General features: G+C 37.7%; 1 protein-coding gene across 18 annotated transcripts in view; it reads left to right on the top strand.

The window, feature by feature from the left end:
* PTPRM (protein tyrosine phosphatase receptor type M) overlaps positions 1–21,624 on the top strand; it is a 471,207-nt gene that overhangs the window by 407,725 nt on the left and 41,858 nt on the right. For all 18 annotated transcript variants that reach the window (XM_065053179.1, XM_065053178.1, XM_065053173.1 and 15 more), the window contains 3 exons: positions 1,070–1,157; positions 7,110–7,186; positions 9,972–10,008. In XM_065053179.1, the coding sequence (XP_064909251.1) occupies positions 1,070–1,157; positions 7,110–7,186; positions 9,972–10,008 (202 nt within the window). The remainder of the gene's footprint in view (positions 1–1,069; positions 1,158–7,109; positions 7,187–9,971; positions 10,009–21,624) is intronic.

The raw sequence follows: 21,624 nt of genomic DNA, 5'->3' as shown, positions 1-21,624 counted from the left end.
TTGTGAGAGAAACAAACTTCCCAAGGTTTTCCCTGTTTAGTTTGGAACTCAGCCATTTTTTGGCTTCTCTTACTAGAAAAGTTAATCATGTACCTTCATGTCTGTCTTGGATCAAGATTTAATCTACTGATCATTATAGTAAAAAAACATGAGTTAAGACCAGCCATCGTCCTGATAGAATTCCACTGGTTTATTTGGCAACTAAATATTTTTAACCCGAGATTAATATTTCAATAAGAAATTATAAAATGCATCTACATTAAATGATTTACAGATACAGTGTGTAAATTAAGAAATTATGCAAATGCTCTTTTAGACCACAGAATGCACAAGACAGATAGGACCTAACAACTTGTTTGTTGCACTTTTGGCAGCTTGTGTGTTTTATTAATGTAAAAATATATATTTTAGCACCTTCAACTTTCTTATTTACCTTAAATCTATTAACTGCAGCACAGAAGTTGGGTCATTACTAGATTATGTCTTTCACAAAATCACATTATTTTTATTCTCTGACAAAATAATCATCTTGGTGGTATCATAAAGTGTGGTTTTTTAAAAGAGAGACGCATACATGCTAATTGAATCCGAATTTTTTTAAATGCATATATATGTTTAGATCCATGAGGTCATCTGCCAAGAAGTAACTGAAACGTGTTAGCACAGTGTGTAATTCTGCGCTTATCCTGAAGCAATTCCAACACTGATGCTGAAGTGCCTTCAACTTCATGTGTGTGTATGAGAAATATGCGGAGAGTCTGGATAGCACAAATGAAGGACTCTTAGTGTTGCAAGCATGCAGCTTTTTAAAGGTTTAATAGCACTTCACGTGAAATAATTCTTCTTACTATTACACAAATAATCTCATGTGAAATTTTAGATAGCATCGGGAGCTATACAGAAATACCATTTACACAGGAGACTCACATTTTTGCTCAATAAAAGAATCAGTTAAATGACACTTCTAACAACAATACCTGCAAGTACTGTTTGCCTTTCTCCTTGGTTTATCCATAAAGTAACTGTTTCTGCATGCTTTTCTTAATGTCACTTTCTTTCCTTTTTTTAGAGTTTCTTTGAAGGACAGTCTGCACCGTGGGACTCAGCTAAGAAAGATGAGAACAGAATGAAAAATAGATATGGGAATATCATTGCATGTAAGTGTTGACAACATAATTGTGCACCGTGTTAACTTGCCTTCAGAACAGGATAAGAATGACCAACCAGCCTCATGCTCATATCAGACTTCTATTCCTCTTCTCTAATTAGGAAGATAAAAGTGAGGGAAGATGTTACTTTTTTTTTTGCAAAAGCTGTCAGATTTAATGCATTTTCTCAACTAGCCTTCTGTAAACTTTCCACCCTCTGATCAATGTCTGGCTAATGGAGAATGACACCTTTAACCAATACTTGGCTCTAACAGCTCCCAAACTGATGCTGGCACCTTAGTGAAAGAGTACACATGATCGCATCAGTACCTTGATATTGGGTACACTGGGTTGTGGATATTGTAGGAGTGGACAATACTGCTGTGTTAAGCATTCCTCAATAACAGAGACAGCTATCCTGACTTACCCTCTTAATGCCGGACAGGCTCTAAGGAAGAAAGCAGAATCTTTGTGTTTTACTTAAAAATGCCAAGCTTGATGAAGGTGAGATTTACTATTAATCAAAGAACTTTAGGAGATGATAGCTTGCTTTGGTGAATGACCCCTAAATCTGGCATTATGAGATTGCAAAAAGCTGTGGCGAGAGATGCCGCACATGAACAGAGGGGCAGAAAATACATTAAGTTTGATAAAATTATATTATTATTGACACAGTGGTGTAACAGTGGACTTTAAGGAGGGATCAGTTAATGATACTGCTGGAGTTCAGAAATCACATATAACCCTAGGTACATGAGACAGCATAGAAGAATAAACAGTGCTGATTGTCTGAACATGTGGAGGATCTATGGAAGGAGTACATAACGCATATTTGCACTGCGTAACTTCAACACCTAGTCTAGGTGCTTGTCCAGGCAAAGATCTATCTAGTTTTCCTCATCGATGAACCACAGGGACTTCACAGAGAGAGTGACAGCTCTTTTAGAGAAATTATTCAGAAACAGAGCCCATCTGAATGCTTCTGAATCACCACCTCAGGAGGTTCTGTCTGCAGTGCTTGCATAACAAGTCTCAAGAGACCAACTCCTAACTTAGTGACCTGCAGTAGGTGCTGTGATTAGGCCCTTATATCACTGTGGCCCAGCTGGGCTGAAACAGTCTTACAAAGAGAAAGCAGGTCTGTCACTTGCTGCAGCAGGAGGAGAACCCCTGGCAAATGTTTGTGGAGAGGGAGGCAAGTTAAGTAAGAGATGCTATCTATCTGCCACATCATTTTGAATGGATATGGTAGTACTGCTGTGTATTTTGGATGCATACTGTGCTACTTACAGAGAAAGGAAGTGAAATCTGGTAGGAAAATAGGAATATCATGGTGGGATGCAGCATATGCATAATAAGGTAAGTTAGCTAGATGTGGGTTTGCTTCTTTCCCTCAAAGCAATCTTTAATGTGTAACAAACTTGTTTTGTGAGGTTGTAGCAATGCATTAGATGACTATTGTCATTTAAGTAAAAATACTGAAGGAATAAATAAGAATACCAAAATGTTTTATGTTTATCCTTCCTTTGTGAAATTTTTTTTCCAATCCAAGCCTATGACAATAGATCTTTGCTTTTAGTCAGGGTTTAGTGTTGTCAGTCCCCTCTTAAATGGCATGTTAGGCATCGTCGTATACTTTGACACCCTTTGGTTGAAGAAGACAGAACACTGCTAGTGCTATATGTCTGAGGCAATGAAGTGATGAGTAGCCAAGGGAAAACAAGTAAAGGATCTTAGATACACAAATCAATGGCAATTACAAGTGATACTGAAGGCTTCCTGAGAGGGCAAATGTAACTCAGATCATTTATATCTCCATTTACTTTTAATGTCCTCAGTATTTAGCAAAGGGAAAGAGCTGGATGGAGGTGTTCTCAAAAACACTTCCTATTTATGTGGCCTATTTACTTCCTATTTATGTGGCTGTGAAAACACAGATAACACAAGTTAAAATTAAAATCCATTGTGGTTAAAGGGAGTATCTCAAAAGAGAGGCTGGAACTGCCCACAGTTTGTTGTCCGTTAAATGTATGCAAATGGAGTAGTTAACAGTTTAATTATTTTGTGTATTTTTCTGCTGGATAAATGACAGCTTGTGAGTACAATTTTAGTGGTTGATTTTTGAAAATTTGTCTCAGATAGTTGTATGAAGAATCTGCTTTAGCTGAAAAGCATTTTACTAAATTGCCCTTTTATGCTATGTTTAAAGACTTAAAAATATGATGGTTCAGATGCCACTGACTATGGATACATGATGATAATTAAATGTATATTTTTTTCTTTAAAGCATTTAATGTATTTCTTTCCATCCATTTATCCTCTTTATTTAAATTTTCCCCAAGATACTACTGTTACATTATTGCTCACAGTCATTATTGTTCTCTGAGGGAACTAAAACAATAGCACCAAGCAGCTAGCATTGCAGGAGCCTGTCAAAATGGTAACATGTTTTACATTACCCAAGTGATGCGCATTTAATTGGCAACAAGCATGCCCTTCCCACTATATGAGGCTGGCTATAACTTGTGAGCCACTGTATCAACACCCTGAACCTGATCACAGTTCAGTCACCCACAGAAACTGTGCTCCTTCTTTACTGAGCACAAAAAGCTTTGTGTTTTCTATTTAGGAACTAAAACTGGCATGAATCTGTTAAATTAATATTTTCTTACCTCAGAAAAATTCCGTTTCTGCCATGACTTTGTAGGGTTATGCATGGATTTTGGTAAAATATATTGTTTTTTTTTTTTTCTCAGGAGAGATCTTGAGGTAATTTTGGAATGGGAGGGGTCCTGTATTTATTTTTACCTAACTCAATATTGACTAAATGAGAAGAGATTATTGATCACACCTTTTAAAAGCAGCTAACGATGTCAGGTGAGACATTTATAAAAGGCTTGATTTGCAAAGAGTCAGCAAGGCACAACCCAGGAAGGGGTCGCTGGGGAGACGTACTGATCAGCCAGCTGCTCAAGGGGAGTGTTAGAGATAGAGCAGTCTGTAGGCTGGCGTATACATGTTGTAGGTAACGTGAGGAGAGCGAGAATAAAATGCTAATATTCATTATCTGTTAACATTTTCTACAAAGGCAGATGGATTCTAACGTAACTCATTTTGAAAGCTTAAGTGATCAGTGCAAAGTTAAGTTTGATTTCCTAATAGAGGGGTATCAAAATAACAAAGAGCTGAAAAAGAGAGTATTTTAGAGATACAAAAATTGTCAAAAGCAGCTGAAGTATGAAGGAAAAAAATACCCTAAAAGTCTAGACAGTTAACCTAGAGACTATTTAAGAATCAACATGCATGTTGGAAGAATATATGGCTTATATACCTCTTAGGCTTAAATCTACTTGACATAAGCGCAGGCATAGGCACAGTGTGACATTTCTTTTTTGTTGACTAAAGAATTTTTTTGAATTAAGAAGTGTTGCCATGCAGTAAGGAGTTAACGAGAATTTTCAAAGCAATAAAAAAGGGCGTCGCTTCAGCTCTACTGCAAATAAATGGGTATCAAACAGTCCATTACCTCCAGAATTCCCAGAAATTTAGCTGAGAATGCAGTACTAGAAAGGATATAAGTGAGAAAAAAAAAGGCAAAAAGATAATATGAAGGTACAGTTATGAGATAACTTACTTAGTTTTGCACAATCTGAAGCAAGAAATGTTGCAAAGAAAGACTGCAATAAATAAAGAAAATAACAAAGTAACACGAAAGGTAAAGAAAAGATACCACTGCATATTATTCAATTGAATAATCAGTCTAAAAGAAATAACAGGAAGTTACAATTTTGAGATGTTTCTTGGTGGGAAATTTAAATTTGCGTCGCTCAATATGGAACTCATTGGTGTGCAAGTTGTCAAAGCCAGGATTCACTTGCCTAAACATAAACATGTAGTGCCGTTTCAGGTGACCTAGGACATCTGTGCAGGACGAGCGAATGCAACACAGTACACATGAGACACTTCTGCTATTCCATAGTGGCAGCTGAAAGCTAGGCAGTATATCTCGGGGTATGTAAAGTGGCATGAGATGCTTATGCTTAGACAACTGAATCCTGCCCTACGTAATTAAAGAAATATAAAAGTGTAGTTCTTTACTAGCCTGAGTTGTCCTGGTGAGAATGCTTTTAAGTCACTGATGCAGGAAATCGTGAAGACGTGGATGAAGACATACCATAAGTCCAAGCGTGCTTGACTTCTGAAGTCGGCTGACTTCAGCAGAAGTTGGATCAGGTCCCGAAACTGTAAAAGCAGCAAACATGTCTGGAGCTTAGAACGTTGTAGTAGTAGTAGTAGTATCTTTCTTAAGTAAGATGAACTTTAGAACTAAGGGCCTATGAGCTGAACCTCTGTTCTGAAGAAACTGATAAATAACTTAATTAAGCAGAAGGTAGCACAGTGCTTGGATAAGGATAGCTCGATAGGGTTATGGAATGGAGAGTAGCATCTCTGTAGATTTTTAGTCTTGGAAAAGTGAATATAGAGGCTGAAAAGGTTGACCTGTTCCAACATGTTCGGAAAAAATCATTCTTGAAGACTGTTGGGTGAAATTATCACAAGAAAATAGCAAAACAAGGGTTGTGTGGAACCTAGAGCTGGAATTTTTATTCATTCTGATTTACTGTATTTGGTTTACAGCTGTGCCATTTCTCTCTCCCAGGAGAATCCCAGGGAGGCAAATGGGGCTTTGAGATCTCTAGTCCCTGAGACCTGGAGCATAAAAGAGGATGAAATAAAGAATTTGCCTATTCCTTTCCTACTCAGCCATTTGAAAATATCTTGACTTGTAATTCTAAAACAATGTTATTTTAAGAACCACCTGCCCTCTCCTTCCTCCTCCATAGTGTGGGCAGTATTATGCTGCTTATGATGAAGTTGGGGTTTTTGGCCTTTTCATGTTTTTTCATTTGCTATCTTTTAGGGTTTTTAAAGTTGAAAGAAAAAGATATCCAGAGCATGGGTGGCAAGTAGCAAGTGTTCTAATGCTATTTAAATTTACAACAAATAATGACAGTCTTGAAGGTTTTTCATCAGCTGCAAATAACATTAACTCAACTAGCAAGCAGCATTAAAAAACAATAATACACAGGTATCTAATTAGCAAGAGTAACTTGTTAACAAAGCAGCAGTAAAGTGGCTATTTACCACCTCTCTATGCTTGAGATCGTAGCCCCCAATTATTATATCAACAACTTGTACAGTATTCTGGAAAAGACATTGTGTTTTCTTGCTTTTGAACCAAGAGAATCAGGAGGAGTGTATGAAGTCTCAAAGAAGCAGCAGCTCTGCCAGTATACGGACTGTTCTTTTTTGAGGGGATATGTAGCCTCTAGAGCTTCTCAATCACTGCTGTGGTGTCATGAAGAAAATGAGGCAGCTGACAAGAAACAACTTCATGCCATGATGGATTGGAATTTGGAAAACAGAGAAGTTTTTGCATATTCCTGGATAGATATAGATGGCCACAGTGAAGCAAAATTCAGTGACAAAGCCATTATTTCACTGCTTGGATTTTGTCATTATTTTGCTTTCTCCCTTACTGAAACCATAATGAGTTTCCTTCAGAAACTGTGAGGTGGCAGTACGTCTTGTAGAATTACTTCAGCTTATTTTGAGTACTGGCAGAAGCATTTCCAAATGACTAAACCTTTGAGAGCGTTATGTTATTTATTTTATTGACAAAGCTGGGGGGAAGGAGGGCAAGGCAAAAAAACATATTTGCAATGGATATCATATTAGAAATATTTAAGACAGGCTGAAAATCAGAGGGGATTTGGAAAGCCTTATGAATGACTGATATGATGATTAAATGTAGATACAATGTTTTTGTGAACAACAAAACAAGCATGAACTTGCAAATACTGAGGCTTTAGTTTGACTTGAAAGTATTATTTTGATGAAGGCTTTGTTACTGAATATGTCTTTAATTACTTTTTTTTCTATCCTTTGTTCCCGTTTCAGATGATCATTCTCGAGTGAGACTGCAGCCTATTGAAGGAGAAACAAGTTCCGATTATATCAATGGAAATTATATTGATGTGCGTATACTGATGTAGTCGACAAACTTAACATTGTGTTCAGTCAAAGAGGCAGCCCTTATTATTTTCACATTATTCATAATTTAATTTGTAATAGATATCACAGCTAGTATCAGCTGCTAAACGTACTTGGAAAGTACTATCTTTGGAAGCTAGGTGTACACTGGAGGGAAAAAAAAAAGCCTCAAAGGTTTTGTCAATAAGCAAATGAAAGGAGTCATTTCCTCCAACTGCCACTAGACTGAAACCTTGCCAGCAACGCTGTATGGCTACTTTGCCTGCTGGTGCTTATATGGGCTAACAAAATGTTATTTTCACTTTCTGTCAACAGCTTGGCATCATTCCACATTGAAAAGAAAGCTGTTTGCATATTAATGTGACAAAACTCTGTAATGCCTAATGCAGAGATTTGCAATCTCTTGTCATCTCTGCACTTTCAAGTCGCCTTCAAAGTATATTCTGCAGCTGTTAACCAGTACTTCTAATGCAAGCAAGACATTTCATTAAATATGTAGGCTGTTTAATTATTGAAGGTGGCTTCTTTGTTCATTCTGCATCGTGTTAACTTAATGTTTTACATTAGAATAAATTCTTTAAGAGACAAGGTGTTTTTGGTTGAAAGAATGAAAAGTAGAATTGAAAATCATTACAAAGTCAATACTATCTAAAGCCAGAAATCTATGGATAGCAAAGATAATATTTTTATTGTTTCCATGGAGTGCTAGATGTCAGGCTAAGTAAAACAAGTGTTGCTTCATAAGAAACTGTGTCTGCTAAAGATTTCTTGCTCAGCAGTGGCATCTATGAAAAACAGTGTCACAGTTTGCAGTTCAAATTTAATCACCGGTATGAAATAGAAACGTAACAGATGTTTTTCTTGGAATATAGAGGAACTAGAGCTATACAAGAAAAGCAAGTAGTTCAGTTGTAACAATCTGAAGTCTGAAGTTGTAACTTTCTGAAGAAATCTTCTTCTATTGATGTGTATTAACATGTTCAAGAACCATTAAGTTAAGCTCAGATTTCTGCTCCATCCCGTGTTGTTTGAAAGAATAGCACAATCATCCAGAGGTAAAAGCACATAGGGAACTATATTTACTTAGACATCTCACTAAACTCTGAAGGGAGTAATCGGTCATCAAAGCAAAGAGAGTTCATGTTGGGGACCTAGATTTGAATTCACTTTCACACCTTCTCCAACACTGAGGAATGTTGCATCATTTTAGGCTATTAGTATGTTCTTGTCTCAGATTTGGACCTCACTCTAAAATATTAAAAGATGTGAGGAATAAGGATTTGGACCATACAGTCTCATTTAAAATGCTGATAAGATAGCTGCATAGCAACCTTTTTTTTTTTTGCTTGTGGAAATACAAGAGGATGGATAGAACGTAGCCTTAAAAGAAACAGTGAGTGAGAACCAAAAAATTCTCTCCCTCATCATCAGCAAATTGCAAAGCTTGGAGGACTACAGACGTCTTCCAAAGACACTTTACCACAAAACACCGCATTATTTGTTTATAAGCTTGCTAGCCAGGTTTCCATTAGAAATGCATGTTCTTCTGCTCCAAAAGCAGCTGCAGTTTTACTCTTGCATGTAGTTATTAGTACAGTTGTCAGGTTGTCAGAATAAACATATTAATAAGGGAATGGCACTGTTACAGACACTGTGAAATTTTCTTAGATAAAAGAGAGAGGGGCAATAGTTATGCTATATTTTTTCCCATGTGTTTTTTCGCTGGGAAACTGAATTCTTAGATCCAAGCCACTAGGGATATTAGATAACACATAGTGGAAAAAATCGACTTTGTAGCTATCTGAACACTTCTCAGTTCGTATACTTCCATATTTTGCTTCAATGGCATGCAAAGGAAACAGTTATCTAATTCATGTTATTTGTTCTGTAATATTCAAGGTATTGGTTGGTTTGAGTTGTTCCCACCTGGCATCACTGCTATGCCTGTTGCTCTTTTACAAAGAAATTGCAACAGCATGCAAGCTGAAGTTTTAAGTTCTTCCTGTTGATGACTGACAACACATCATAACCATTATTAAAAGATGATCACCGGTACAACTGAATTTACCAACAAGCTAGTGCGTGATGTAAACTTTTGGTGACACTCCCATCACATCAGAAACTCAAGTACTATAAAAATGGTATCATTCCCTGTTTGCAACCTATTCCACGTTGCAAAGAATCCACAGTGTATTCTTCATTGCACGGCTAGCTTGTGATTAAGTTCCTCTTGTCATCAGAGAAACATAGAATTGTTTTAGGTTCTTCCTATTTAGAAGGGAATGAGTGTGTTCATACCAAACCATTTACTGAAGGAATTTACTCTCCTTTTTGCTATTCAGAAATAAATCACACCAGACAGAGTGAACATCCCCCCCACCCTTCCCCAGGCTGAATGCAAATCTAGCATTCTTTCGCTGTTATAAAAGGGGCAGGCTTTGCACTCAATAGCAATAGCTTGGAGGTAGATCTCAGCCTCCCTGAGCATCTGATGCCATTAGGTGCAAGCGCTAGAGAGGATTTCGTGCTGTTCATTTTCAGCAGAGCCAACAAGGGACTGAAAGAATGTATTACTTCTGTCCCCTAATGTACAAGACTGCAACTTAAGTATCTTGCAGCAAACATTTGTTTCTTGTTCTGCTTCTCCCTTGCCCTTCCCCCACTGGAAAGAACTTTGCATCTAATGTGTTACATTTATTGTTGTGATTTTTACCAAATACTGCTCCAACAGGTGCATATTCCTTAAATATTTTTTTCAATTTATTTCAGGGCTATCACAGACCAAATCACTACATTGCTACACAAGGTAAGTTTATCACCCTTTCTTTTTGGTTATGTGAAGCTAAGAAGTTTTTATACTTGGATTACAGTTTATACTCCCTAATATGCGTTTTTGCCACAGTCAGTTTCCAGGACAGAGTAGGCTTAATCACTTAGGTAAAAGTGAGCAAATTGAATTGTTATTATCTAGGTTTCAGATATGTCAAGTAAGCAGTCTTTTTACCTTTATGTTCAGACAAGATTTGGGTAGAAAAGCAAAACACTTCTTTTTCAGCAGAAGTTACTCAATGTGTTGTTACTCATGAAAAAAGTAATAAGTCATGGTAGAAATACTCAGTAAACTTTTCAGAGACACAACAGTGTCCTGAAAATGTATGTTCTCTTATTATTCAATGCTAGCTAGGCTTCAGGTCCTTAAACTGCAAAACACTTTCATTGGCAAGTTGTAGTAGAGGACCCAAAAACTCATTACTTTTGCAGAGGGATCCTCTAAAAGGATCTAGAGAGAATTTTACAGGCCGTCTTTTAAAAGCTTACCTGTGAACAAGAACCTCTTCCGTTGTCAATATACAAATGAATTTTCAATTTGTACTTGTCTTCAAAGACATAATTTGCCCGTTCTGGTGCGGCTCTATTTTAGTTCTTTACTCAAGTTCAGAGATGGAATGGGTGGGAAAGATGAGTCTTCTGTGACCGCTTGAGCATAATATTGAACAATATGCCAGTCTCCTGCCTGTGCTTGGATAGCTTAGATGTGAAAATTTGGTTGCTACTCCACTGCTCAGACTGAATCTTCTTCATAATATGTATTCTGTGACAGAGCTTCTTGGATTTGCCTGTGGATCTTGAGAAGCTGAGCTACACCCACATACACATGCCCAACCTTTTAAGAGAGACAGCTGGAGTACTGAGAATAATATGCTCAGAATTATCTTACCATGTGTTGTGTTTAGAGGTCATACATACTTTTTAATGACTTTGTTATCAAAGCAGAGAAAAAGTTGGCCATTTCAAGTAAGTTTTACTGTGGTTTCAGTTGCCCCCAAAGTAACCCAGAGTCTGTAGCCTCCAGTACCCGACTCTACCAGGGGTAGGTTTCGTATCTTGGCCTTTCTGTACTTCACTTGTCAACACTCCCAAATGAGGTGCTACTTTGTGTCAGATGACAGTGAGGCAGGATGCAGATCTCATTTCTGGAACTGCCTCAGTACTGTCAATATTACACTTTTATACCAGAATTAGAATTTGTGATTTTATCATAGAATGTCCTGAGTTGGAAGGGACCCACAAGGATTATCGAGTCCAACTCCTGTTCCTGTATATGACAACCCCACAGTTCACACCATGTGTATGAGGGTGTTGTCCATTTGCTTCTTGAACTGTCAGACCTGGAACCATGACTACCTCCCTGGGGAGCCTGTTCCAGTGCTCCACCACCCTCTGGGTGAAGAACCTTTTCCTGATGTCCAACCTAAACCCCCCCGGGACATCTTCCTGACATTCCCTTGGGTCTTAGAATATGAACCATTTAAATGTGCTGCTTCTTCTGCTTCTGTTACCCACCCACAACATCCTTCAGTCCACGGGCTTTCTACGGGTGAACCAGATAGGAAAATTAGGAGAAAAGTGCAAGAAATTGTTTAATTCCCTTTGGGCTATTACACCCTCCTCTTCTGAGAACAAATGAATTGTTTTATTTAACCTGTAGCTGATGATGCCGTTGCTTTTTACCTTTAATTGAATCCTAAAGTGAAAATCTACACAGTTGGCATTTTACTTGCAGTTTGTAATACACTTGTTTTCAGGAGGTTCACCAAAAGATCTCCCAGACAGTTTCCCAACAAACATAAAAGATCCCTGTCTAAAGACATTTAAATGTGGCTTTAGCACTCACCATGATACTTTAATAGCAAATACCAAGCTTGAGGTTTTTGTGCTTTCAGCTTTTAAAGCCAAGCATGTAATAATGTATTAATAATGTACTGAAAGTCTATGTACCAGATCCACCAGCAAGTCCCAACTGTTTCTTTGCCATACTTTTTTTCCTGATATGATGTCAAGAAGTGTAATATCTAGTCAAGAAGGAGAATAAGAGCATTAGAAACAAGTCTTCTTCCAAAGTGGAAGGGATATATGACAGTTTCAGCTGTTATTCTTTGGGGCAGGTAGGTACAGCTAAGTACACACAGGGATGCCTAACCCCTCCCACAGTGCAAGGAATGAGAAACTGACTCTGAAGAATACAATATTCATTTTAAAATGGGAATATGATTTAAAGCAAGTTCGAAATAATCTGGCTGTGAGGTTTTTGATAGATTACATCTTTAACAACTAATTTTTTAAGGCCAGTTGGGAAACAGATTTGTATCTCCATTTTTGAGGAATGAAGAGTACTGACCTCAAGAGTTTTGTGTATTCTCTCTGGCTCTATCCCTGGCCTGATGAAGAATCAAGAGAAAGTTTCTTTTCCTTCCTCTGTCTCAGCTTTCCCATCTGCAGAATAAGATCAAAAATACTCATCTGCTTTTTATAGTTCTCTGCAATGTCCTGATAGAAGCAGCTGTGTAAAGGCTAGTTAGTGTTATTCTCCAGTATCCTGCTTCCTGACCAAGCCTTGGCACAATAGAAACACTTCCAGTAAGATGCAGTATCTGTCTTTGGCAAAAGTGATAAATGAACTGGGAATAATCTCTAAAATTCCTTTAAGGCTCTGTATTAACTATGAAAGGAGGAACACTTGGTTCCCATTTCAGACAATATTTTGTGTGTCGTCCTTATTAGGAAGCCTGTCAAGAGCCACAGCTTGCAGTATAGCCAACGATGTTCAGGCTCTGTTTTAGAACACATTTTCATATAGATATGTATAAACATATCAGTGCAGCACAACAGTTAAGCTGCATGTTTAATTCCCTTGATGTCTACTTTACATCAGTCTTAAAATAACTTTTCCCATTCTCCCTTTTCTCCTCCACCACAACTTTCACAGGTGCACATGCCTATTGTTCTTTGAAGGAAAATATCATTACATGAGTCAGTTTTAAATCTCTGAGGAGTTAGAATGATTGATATTTAATTTTCCTACGTTCTTCTTAAGCTGCATTCAAGATATCGAGTGTTAATGAGCAAATATAATTGTTTGAAGTGAAAAAGTGGCAAATTTAATCAGCTTGTAATAGACTACCAATCTGCTTTTAACAGAGCTGGGAGCTGCATAATCACCTGTTTATTAAAGTGTTAGTGTCTTCCATACTAACCAGAGTTTGACATACAGACTGGTATTTTTCCACTTTGGCATTCATAGCATCCTGCTGTTAATTTGAATTACAAGGAGAAAAATTTTTTTTAGAGACTTACCCAATAAAGGCTTTCTCAACTAATAATCAGAAAAGGTTTTACTTCCATTTTAAGAGCAATACTTTCAGAGTGTGCAATTTCAATTTTAAAATTAACATCATTTTTCCTTTATGTGATAAGTATAATGTGAGTGGTAGACTAAATTTACAGCTAATAAAGACTTTTGGTGATCTGCTGTAATTGGCATCAACAGATGGGATCTGCACCTGAGTCACTGTGATTAAAAAGAATCCCTTGTCACAAGCCGGCGTATTGGGTCATGCAGAACCAGCAAGCTGGTGCAATTTGAAACTTGTGACTTTGTTTTATATATCCCTTGTTCCCATAGGTATAATTACTTAAAATTCTTTTATAGCAGAATATCAAGCTCTTGTACGAACTGTTCCATTTACTGGCAACTAGCTTTTCTTTTCCAGGAGTTAGGTACTCAATGATTTTTAACCAGGTCCTTTCGTGAGACCATTAGGTTGAATATCTGTATGGTACTTATTCTCACACATACTGCTCGATGTTCTTATTACAGAATCACAGAATGGTTGGGGTTGGAAGGGACTTCTGGAGATCGTCTAGTCCAGCTCACCTGCTAAAGCAGGTTCATCCAGAGCAGATCGCACAGGAATGTGTCCAGGCAGGTTTTGAATGTCTCCGGAGGAGGAGACTCCACAACCTCTCTGGGCAGCCTCTTCCAGGGCTCTGGCAACCTCAAAGTAAAGAAGTTTCCCCTCATATTCAGATTGAACCTCCTGTCCTTCAGTCTGTGCCCTCATCCTGTCGTTGGGCACCACTGAAAGGAGTCTGGTCCCATTCTCTTGACATCCACCCTTGAGATATTCATAAACATTTATGAGATCCCCTCTCAGCCTTCTCCAGGCGGAACAGACCCAGCTCTCTCAGTCTCTCTTCATAAGAAAGGTTCTCTAGGCCCCTAACGATCTTCGTAGCCCACCGCTGGACTTCCTCCAGTAATTCCTTGTCCTTCTTAAACTGGGGATCCCAGAACTGGACGCAGTACTCCGGATGTGTCCTCACCATGGCAGAGTAGAGGGGGAGGAGAACCTCCCTCAACCTGCTGGTCACACTCATCATACACACCACGATACCATTGGCCTTCTTGGCCACAAGGACACATGCTTGACTCATGGTCAACCTGTTGCTGACCAGAACTCCCAACTTATTGTTGGATGACTGTTGCTGATCTTGCATGTCTCACCCTGATTACTAAGCAGGAAAAGTTAATCTTTCTTTGTATTTACTTTTTCTATGTCCCCTGAAGTTCACATGGTTAACTGAGCTGACCTGGCTTCTTTTAGCAAGTCTCTATCAAACGTTTTGTAATGCTTCCTCCACCACTGCACCAGCAACTGTAAATTATGAGTGACAAACAAATATTAGTATAGTTCTACAGCATCGTTCATTGCCATTTCCACCAGGGCTGATTTTTGAGCAGATCAATCATGTGTGAAACAGCAGATACTCACATGCAAGCTGCATGTCTTTATATATGAAGTACATTAATTTGTGCATCTCCGACTTTTGAATACTCCTCAAGTGTCAAATTGTCTCTGCTTGCTGCAGCTTGCAGAGGAACCGGATGTCGGATATTTTGTGGAACTACTTCAGAGAACTTCTTAAAGACTGTAAAAAGTTACTCTTGAAAATAAAGCATTTCTCAATATAATAGCCTAGTGTAGCATTTCAGCCTCTTTTTTTGTCTATATCCAATTGTAAAGCAGATGCTAAATTGTTTCACTGATTATGGAGACAGACATCAAGTCAAGTTTCAGTCAGGAGAAGTTTTTTAGGTATGATTTATAAACTTCTGAAAATAAATATTTACAGTGGAAATGTTTACAGTCTTCACTACAGTAGCATAAACCTGCCACAGTAATAACCCCTTTCATATTCCTTCTCTTTTCTGCAAAATGTGTCTTTCTTCTGCACACAACTGTATATGTTGTGCGAACATTTTAATAAGGGCTTTCAAAAACAAAAATACATTTTCTTTCAAACTGAAAGTTTGCTTTGAGGCATCTGAAGCAGAAATGTTGCTTTGAATAATAATATTGTTAACTTCCTTGGAATCTTTTTTGGTTTTATGTTGCAGAAAGTTGTCAGAACTACAGCAGTGTGGAAGCTCCACACGTATCTTTACAAAGAAACTTTTGCTGCCATGGTTTTAGCCTCCACATGAAAATTAACATTTGAAATTACTTCAGGGGAATTGAAAAACAGCGACGCAAGATTGTGCTACACAATTTTTCAGCTTTATAAATGCTGTCATTTTTGCAGGATGTAGGGTATTCAGTCTGATTTCCTGATATGTATTTGAAGTGATTGAATTCTATACCCCTGTATTAATCTTCAAGATTCAACTGTGTTTGATGCTGTTCTTTATTTCTTGATCATCAAAATGTTAAAAGGTGATTGAAGCCATCTGTCTTCAGTGAAAGAGATCAACCTATTCCTAAGCACTACATTGAATAGGTGAGGCTTTCTGAAACTTGTCCTTCACCTGTTTTGCCATAGCAGAGACAAATGGCAAAGTTATTTTTTTCACTACACTCAAGTACATACAGAAGTAATAGACCCTTTGGATATGGAAGTGGTATCTCCAGGTTATATTGTGAAGCCATATGGCAGATTCACCAGAGCTCTCTTACTACCATTTCCCACCAAAGGCTGATGACAACAATTGCGGCATTTGAGCATTTTTTAAGAAGTTGGTACTTTTACTAGTGTTGCGGACAAAAAGAGACAGTGTGTAGTAAAACCTGGTAACTATCAAACGTTGCCACATTATGGCACATGAAAATATGAGAGTTTTCCTCTGCCTCTTTGTTTATGATAGGAGATTTTAGTGATAACTGTGTTAGAACTTCTGATACGTCCATTACGAGGTAGAGCCACTTATACTCTTCACGTATGTGTGGCTACCTTTTGCAAAAAATGCATGCCCACCTTTCATAAACCTTCGGAAATTCTTTGAAAGTACAGACAAGCTCTAGAAACAATACTGAGTAATGATTTAATATTTATTTGTAGCATATAAATTCCCTCATTCAATGCAGGCTGTTCTTTCACTTGCTTGTTCATGTGACTTGTGAAACAACAGTTTGAGAAGCTGATGATTTTTCTGTAGACCTATGTCGAGGCCACAGGGGAAGAAAAAGCAATCCTATTCTCTCCCTCACAAAGACTGAGCAGGAGGAGAGCAGACATAAAGGTCTTCAGAGGATATGTAGATCTCTGTCACAAAGACAAGATACTGGTTTGATTTCTCTGTTGCAAAGTCAGTCTAGAATAACTACAACACACTTTATGTATCAGAATTAAGAAGTAAGAGAAATGAGATACTACAGTAATAAGTAGATAAAGAAGTCGATCAGGCAAAAATAAATTATTCAAGATTGTCTTCTAGAAAATAGAAGATTGTATGAAAAGTATATATTTGTTCTCTTTTAAAACATGTGACTATAAAAAAAAGTCCTGCAAACAAGGAAATTATGATCTTCCTGAAACTCAAGAGCTGAGCAAACTGTCCTTATGAACCAAACACACTTTCCAAAAAGAGCATTATGGAGGTCACATATTAGTGTATTTGCTTCTCAGACTCCTGATTACCTAGATTATTCACCTGAATCCATTTTCTGTGCCAGGAAGATATATACAACATCAGCCTTACAAATGCACCTCACGTTGTATTTTTGGGGAGTGTGAATTATGAAAAGCTGATGTTTGATGATAGGATTTCTATCCTTGATAAAGAATTAGCTGTGAATTGGACTTGATGGGGAAGGTACCTTGCACACTTGACAGAATACTGTTAACATGCTTGTCAATCAGTGATGCCTAATGCTAACGCAGAAGGACCAGAGAAGTGCAGTTTGTCAGGAAAATCACGTAGCCAAAGCATCTTTTATTCTCTGAAGTTTATTTTCCAGCTGGTCTTCAGCAGCCTGGAGGAAGCTTGGCAGCAGGTATAAGAACGCTTTTCGTCTTCTCATTTGCTGAGGGAAAGGGGGGGGAAAAAAAAGTGTAGCAAATTTACGTACAGAAAAAAACAAATGTATCAAGAAACAAATAAGGCAGCTCATTTTTGTCTTGTCTCCATATCTGAATCTTTGAAACCTGTCATCTTTATTCTATATCCTTTGGTGGCAACTGAAATCTCTGTATTGATATGGCCACCAATGCATATGACAGTCTGGGTGATTTTGAAGCACGGCTTTTGGAGAAAAATAAGATACAAGCTTATCGGATTAATTTCTTTCCCCATCCATCTGTATTCTTCCGTGCAGTTGCATATTCAGATGTAGACTTTGCAGACATTCCCTCTGCTGCCACTAAATCTCATTCTGTTGCAAGCATGCTCATGTTTCTGTGTCTGTATTAAATGCAAATACACTCCACATGTTAGAATGGCTTTCCTTGTTTACAGCGTACATCAAATACTACAGTCTTCGTAAGATGTAATAAAAAATAGAATTAAAATGTTAGCGTTGCTCTTTCCTACTTGAATTGCTGAAAATAACCAATATGGTCCCAAAAATAACATTAAATAATAATGCTGAGAGAATTTGTTGTCATGCAGATTTAATTTTTACCATAATTATCTTAAAAGAAAAAATGTCCAATACATGTTTGTTAATGATCTTCGCATGTATTTTGATCTGACTAATATTTGTTTGATTCTGTTTCTATGAGTGAGAAGGAGATGAATGTACCCAAGTTCCGCAGCCTTAAATAGAAAACTATATTGTGAGTGGTACATCTCATCCATGAGATACCTAAATTATGACAAATTTGCTTTTGCTAGCATTTTTACTTTTGCTTTAATATTGACTAAATTATCTTGTTTGTTCATCTGGGTAAAGTGTTTGTGTTAATGCACTTAAACTCCCAGCACAAGTTTAAAAAATGCAGCATCTGAATCTCTTACTCAGAAGCATGAGCAACATTCCTTCACAATAAGGTCCTTGGGGAAAAATATAAGAAACAAGTAGCCAAAATGAACTCGTATTTTCGAGCTAGAGAATAGTGATGATTTTATTACATCCTGATGCTTATGATTGACTCAACATGAAAATAGAAAGTAGAAATGGGAAAGACTAATTAGGTTCTTTTGTCCGTTCCCTAAGGAACCTTCTACTGAAGGGGATAAAACGATCTTAAACTTCTCATCTGTCATCAAAATTGATTCTGCATTACAAGTTGATATGAAGAACCCAGTCCAACAAGTCAATTAACTAAGATTTTTGAGTTGGAAATGTTACAGGCAGCATGTTTTTTACAAAATAAATTCCATATTTGTTAGTCTTCCCAAGCTCAGATGGGCTATTTAGAATGAGTGATTAATAGGTATTCATATTTCCATGATGCAAATCACCCTTATTGAGAAGAATGCACAAATCAGGAACTAAAGCACATTTCTTACTGAAAACATTGATTCAGCTAAAGGGAAACTTTCTGTTGGACTGCTTTCACAAAGGCAGTTCAGGATCAAACCATGGGCTCAAGGCTTCTGGAATAATCCTTCAGTCAGAAGTGTGACCTCATGGTGCTATTTGATCAGAATCAATTTGGGCTTGTATCTCAGTTTCCCAGATGAGTCCCCGATCATTCTCCTGGCATCCTTGACTGTAATTAAACAATGAAATGTTTGTAGGGCATAGAGAGAAAGAAAGCCCATGGGTGAGTGAGACCAACTGTATTTCTCTATAGCCAGTACACTCCACTGGAAAACACACCAAGGCCACGACTTAAAATTGTAGGTATTCAAAATATTCCTGTTTCATAGCAGAGAAAACTGAAACTCCCTGCAGGCCATTGGCTAGCAGTGCTCTCTTAAAAGCTGCGTGAGGTAAAGATCCAAGATTCTGACCTTATTCAGGTATCCCACATAACCCTCACTAGAGAATCCCTAACCCCCAGGAATGCTATGTGTAACATGAAATTTGAAAGATACTGGATTTATCCAGCCTGACAAAATGTTAATGAGAGGAACAGACCATTTAACATCCCTGCTGTGTGGCAAACAAATTACATGAAAGGAATTGTTCTTCAATTATACTGGATGAACTACATTAAACTACAACTACGTTATTTTGTTGGGTTTTTTAATTTCCTGCCATTAAGAACAGAAAAAGCAGCTTTCTTGAATGGCATGGTGACACATACATGGTCACTAGTACTATGTACACAGTTTTTATTGCATTCAGCTTCACCTAATCTCAGGCTAACTGGATAAATCTGGACTGTTGCTGCCAGTTCCTCTGTTCCCAGACTGTGGTACTTCTGTGAGTAGTCAAAATGTGTTATGGGAATGTGCTATTTATTCTTTGGGAAATCATATGACATTTTCATTTTCTTTTGTTGATACAGAACAAACTGAGCTAGTATTGAAAATTTAGCCGTAGAGAAATGTCAATCGATAAGTGTGTAACACTTTATTAGATGGAAAGTTAGCTGGTAGCATTAGCTGTAGTTTTATAAAAATGTCTTAAATAGCACCTGCCAAGAGTGCACAAATAAAGTCTGGTCTCAGACTTCAAAATACATTGAGGTGCAGCAATGGCTTGTTTCTGAACATGGTGGAAATACTAATGTAGAGCAGGGACAGGTAAGATGATTCAGAAATGCCTAGGGAGCTGGCATATTGTGGCTGCTGTGTATTATACCAAACCAGTTCAGTTCATTTGAACCCTGCCTTGCATCCTGTTGTCTCTCAAGGTATTTTTGGATTGTGACTGTGAGGAGCATGAACACCTTTTGTTTATTCATGGGCATTTAATATGTGATGCAGTTCCCGCTACAGTGGAGCTCCAGTCCCAGACTGGGATTTCTAGATGGTACCATAATGCAGACAAAATAATGCATATAGATGTGTGCTGTTCCAGCCCAGTTAGATCTATATCAATAAAGAAAAGAAAATGCCATATGATATTTCAGAGATTAAATACCACATCCCCATAAAACTTTCTGACTACCCACAGAGTCACTGCAGAATAAGATCAGAGAAAATGCCGGCAAGAGAAATGATCCAGCTCTAGCCAACAGTTGATGTGTACATGTATATTTTCAAACTGATGATTATCTAGTTTTCTGAAATGAGCAATTTTAAATTTAAAAAATGCTTTTAAATAATCAGTTTAGTCATTACTCAAAGGGTATAATTTTTAAGCATCTCTGTATTAAGCTGGGAATTTAGAATGGAGGATTTTTATTATTTTAGCTAGCTCTGAGACACTTATATCTATTTCATAAAAGGACTGTGGCATATCACTACTGTACATTGTAAACGGCATGTTACAGGCCAAATGTTTTTATGTTCTTTTTACATTTAGAAAGAGATGGAGAATTTACAGGTCAATCTCCTTTCCTTCATCCTGTGAAAGGTCTAGTGCTGACTCCTCTAAATACACGAGGAGGTGGTACAGAAAGCCAGCCAAAGCGCTGGTCAGTCTCATGGGAGCTATAGATAAAATTTCTCCATGCACCGCAGTCACTTAGTAATTTAAGCCTCGTTGAAAGCTAATGGGACTTGAAAGCACTTCGAAAATTTCATTTTCTGAAAGCCAATTTTCACATATAGTGATGTGCAGGCAGCAGGGCTTGCTGACTGGCTGGCTCGAAACAGGTAGGATTTAGTTTGTGCTTGAAAATCAGCCAATTACTATTCAGTGTGCTGTCCCTTGGCTGATAATGAGAGAAGGCTGTGTTTTTCCTGAATGAAGGATACAGTAGAAAGCTTCTGTGTTGCCAGTAGCAGCACTGAGCAGGATTTGTCCTAATAAAGCATTTCAGCTTGCTTTATAAGCAGCATTTTCCTGAAATGTCAAGCTAACAAGATTCAGTCAGATCTATTTCTTATTGACAATCCTTCTAAGGTGAGAAAATCATGAAAAACACATTTTAAATTCATAGCTCAGTCCTGATTAACCCACTTGAGTGTAGCTGAGGTGACTTACTGTGAAACAGTGTTGCTGCATACTGTTCTCTTTGTTTTGCATTTTAAGGTGGTATCATTGCAACAGGCCAAAAAAAAAAAAATATGGTGGACTGGCTACAACTGAAATATTCTGAAGCCTGGGTTAAAACTGGTGTTAGGAGAAATAACATTTTTTTATTTGCTTGTGAATTAAGTTTTGGTCGAATTCTTGCTTACAAAATGGTGTTCTTTCTTACCTAATCATGAGTTAATTACTGTCCCTGGAAACAAGTAGCTCCGCTCTGCAACATCTCTGATCTGCTATCATGGAGGAATCAGTTAAAATAAGGTTTAAAACTG

The sequence above is a fragment of the Columba livia genome, chromosome 2 (genome assembly GCF_036013475.1).
Source record: "Columba livia isolate bColLiv1 breed racing homer chromosome 2, bColLiv1.pat.W.v2, whole genome shotgun sequence".
NCBI classification, from domain to species: Eukaryota; Metazoa; Chordata; class Aves; order Columbiformes; family Columbidae; genus Columba; species Columba livia.
The sequence above is the reverse complement of the archived record's forward strand: the minus strand, read 5'-3'. Positions and strand labels throughout refer to the sequence as shown.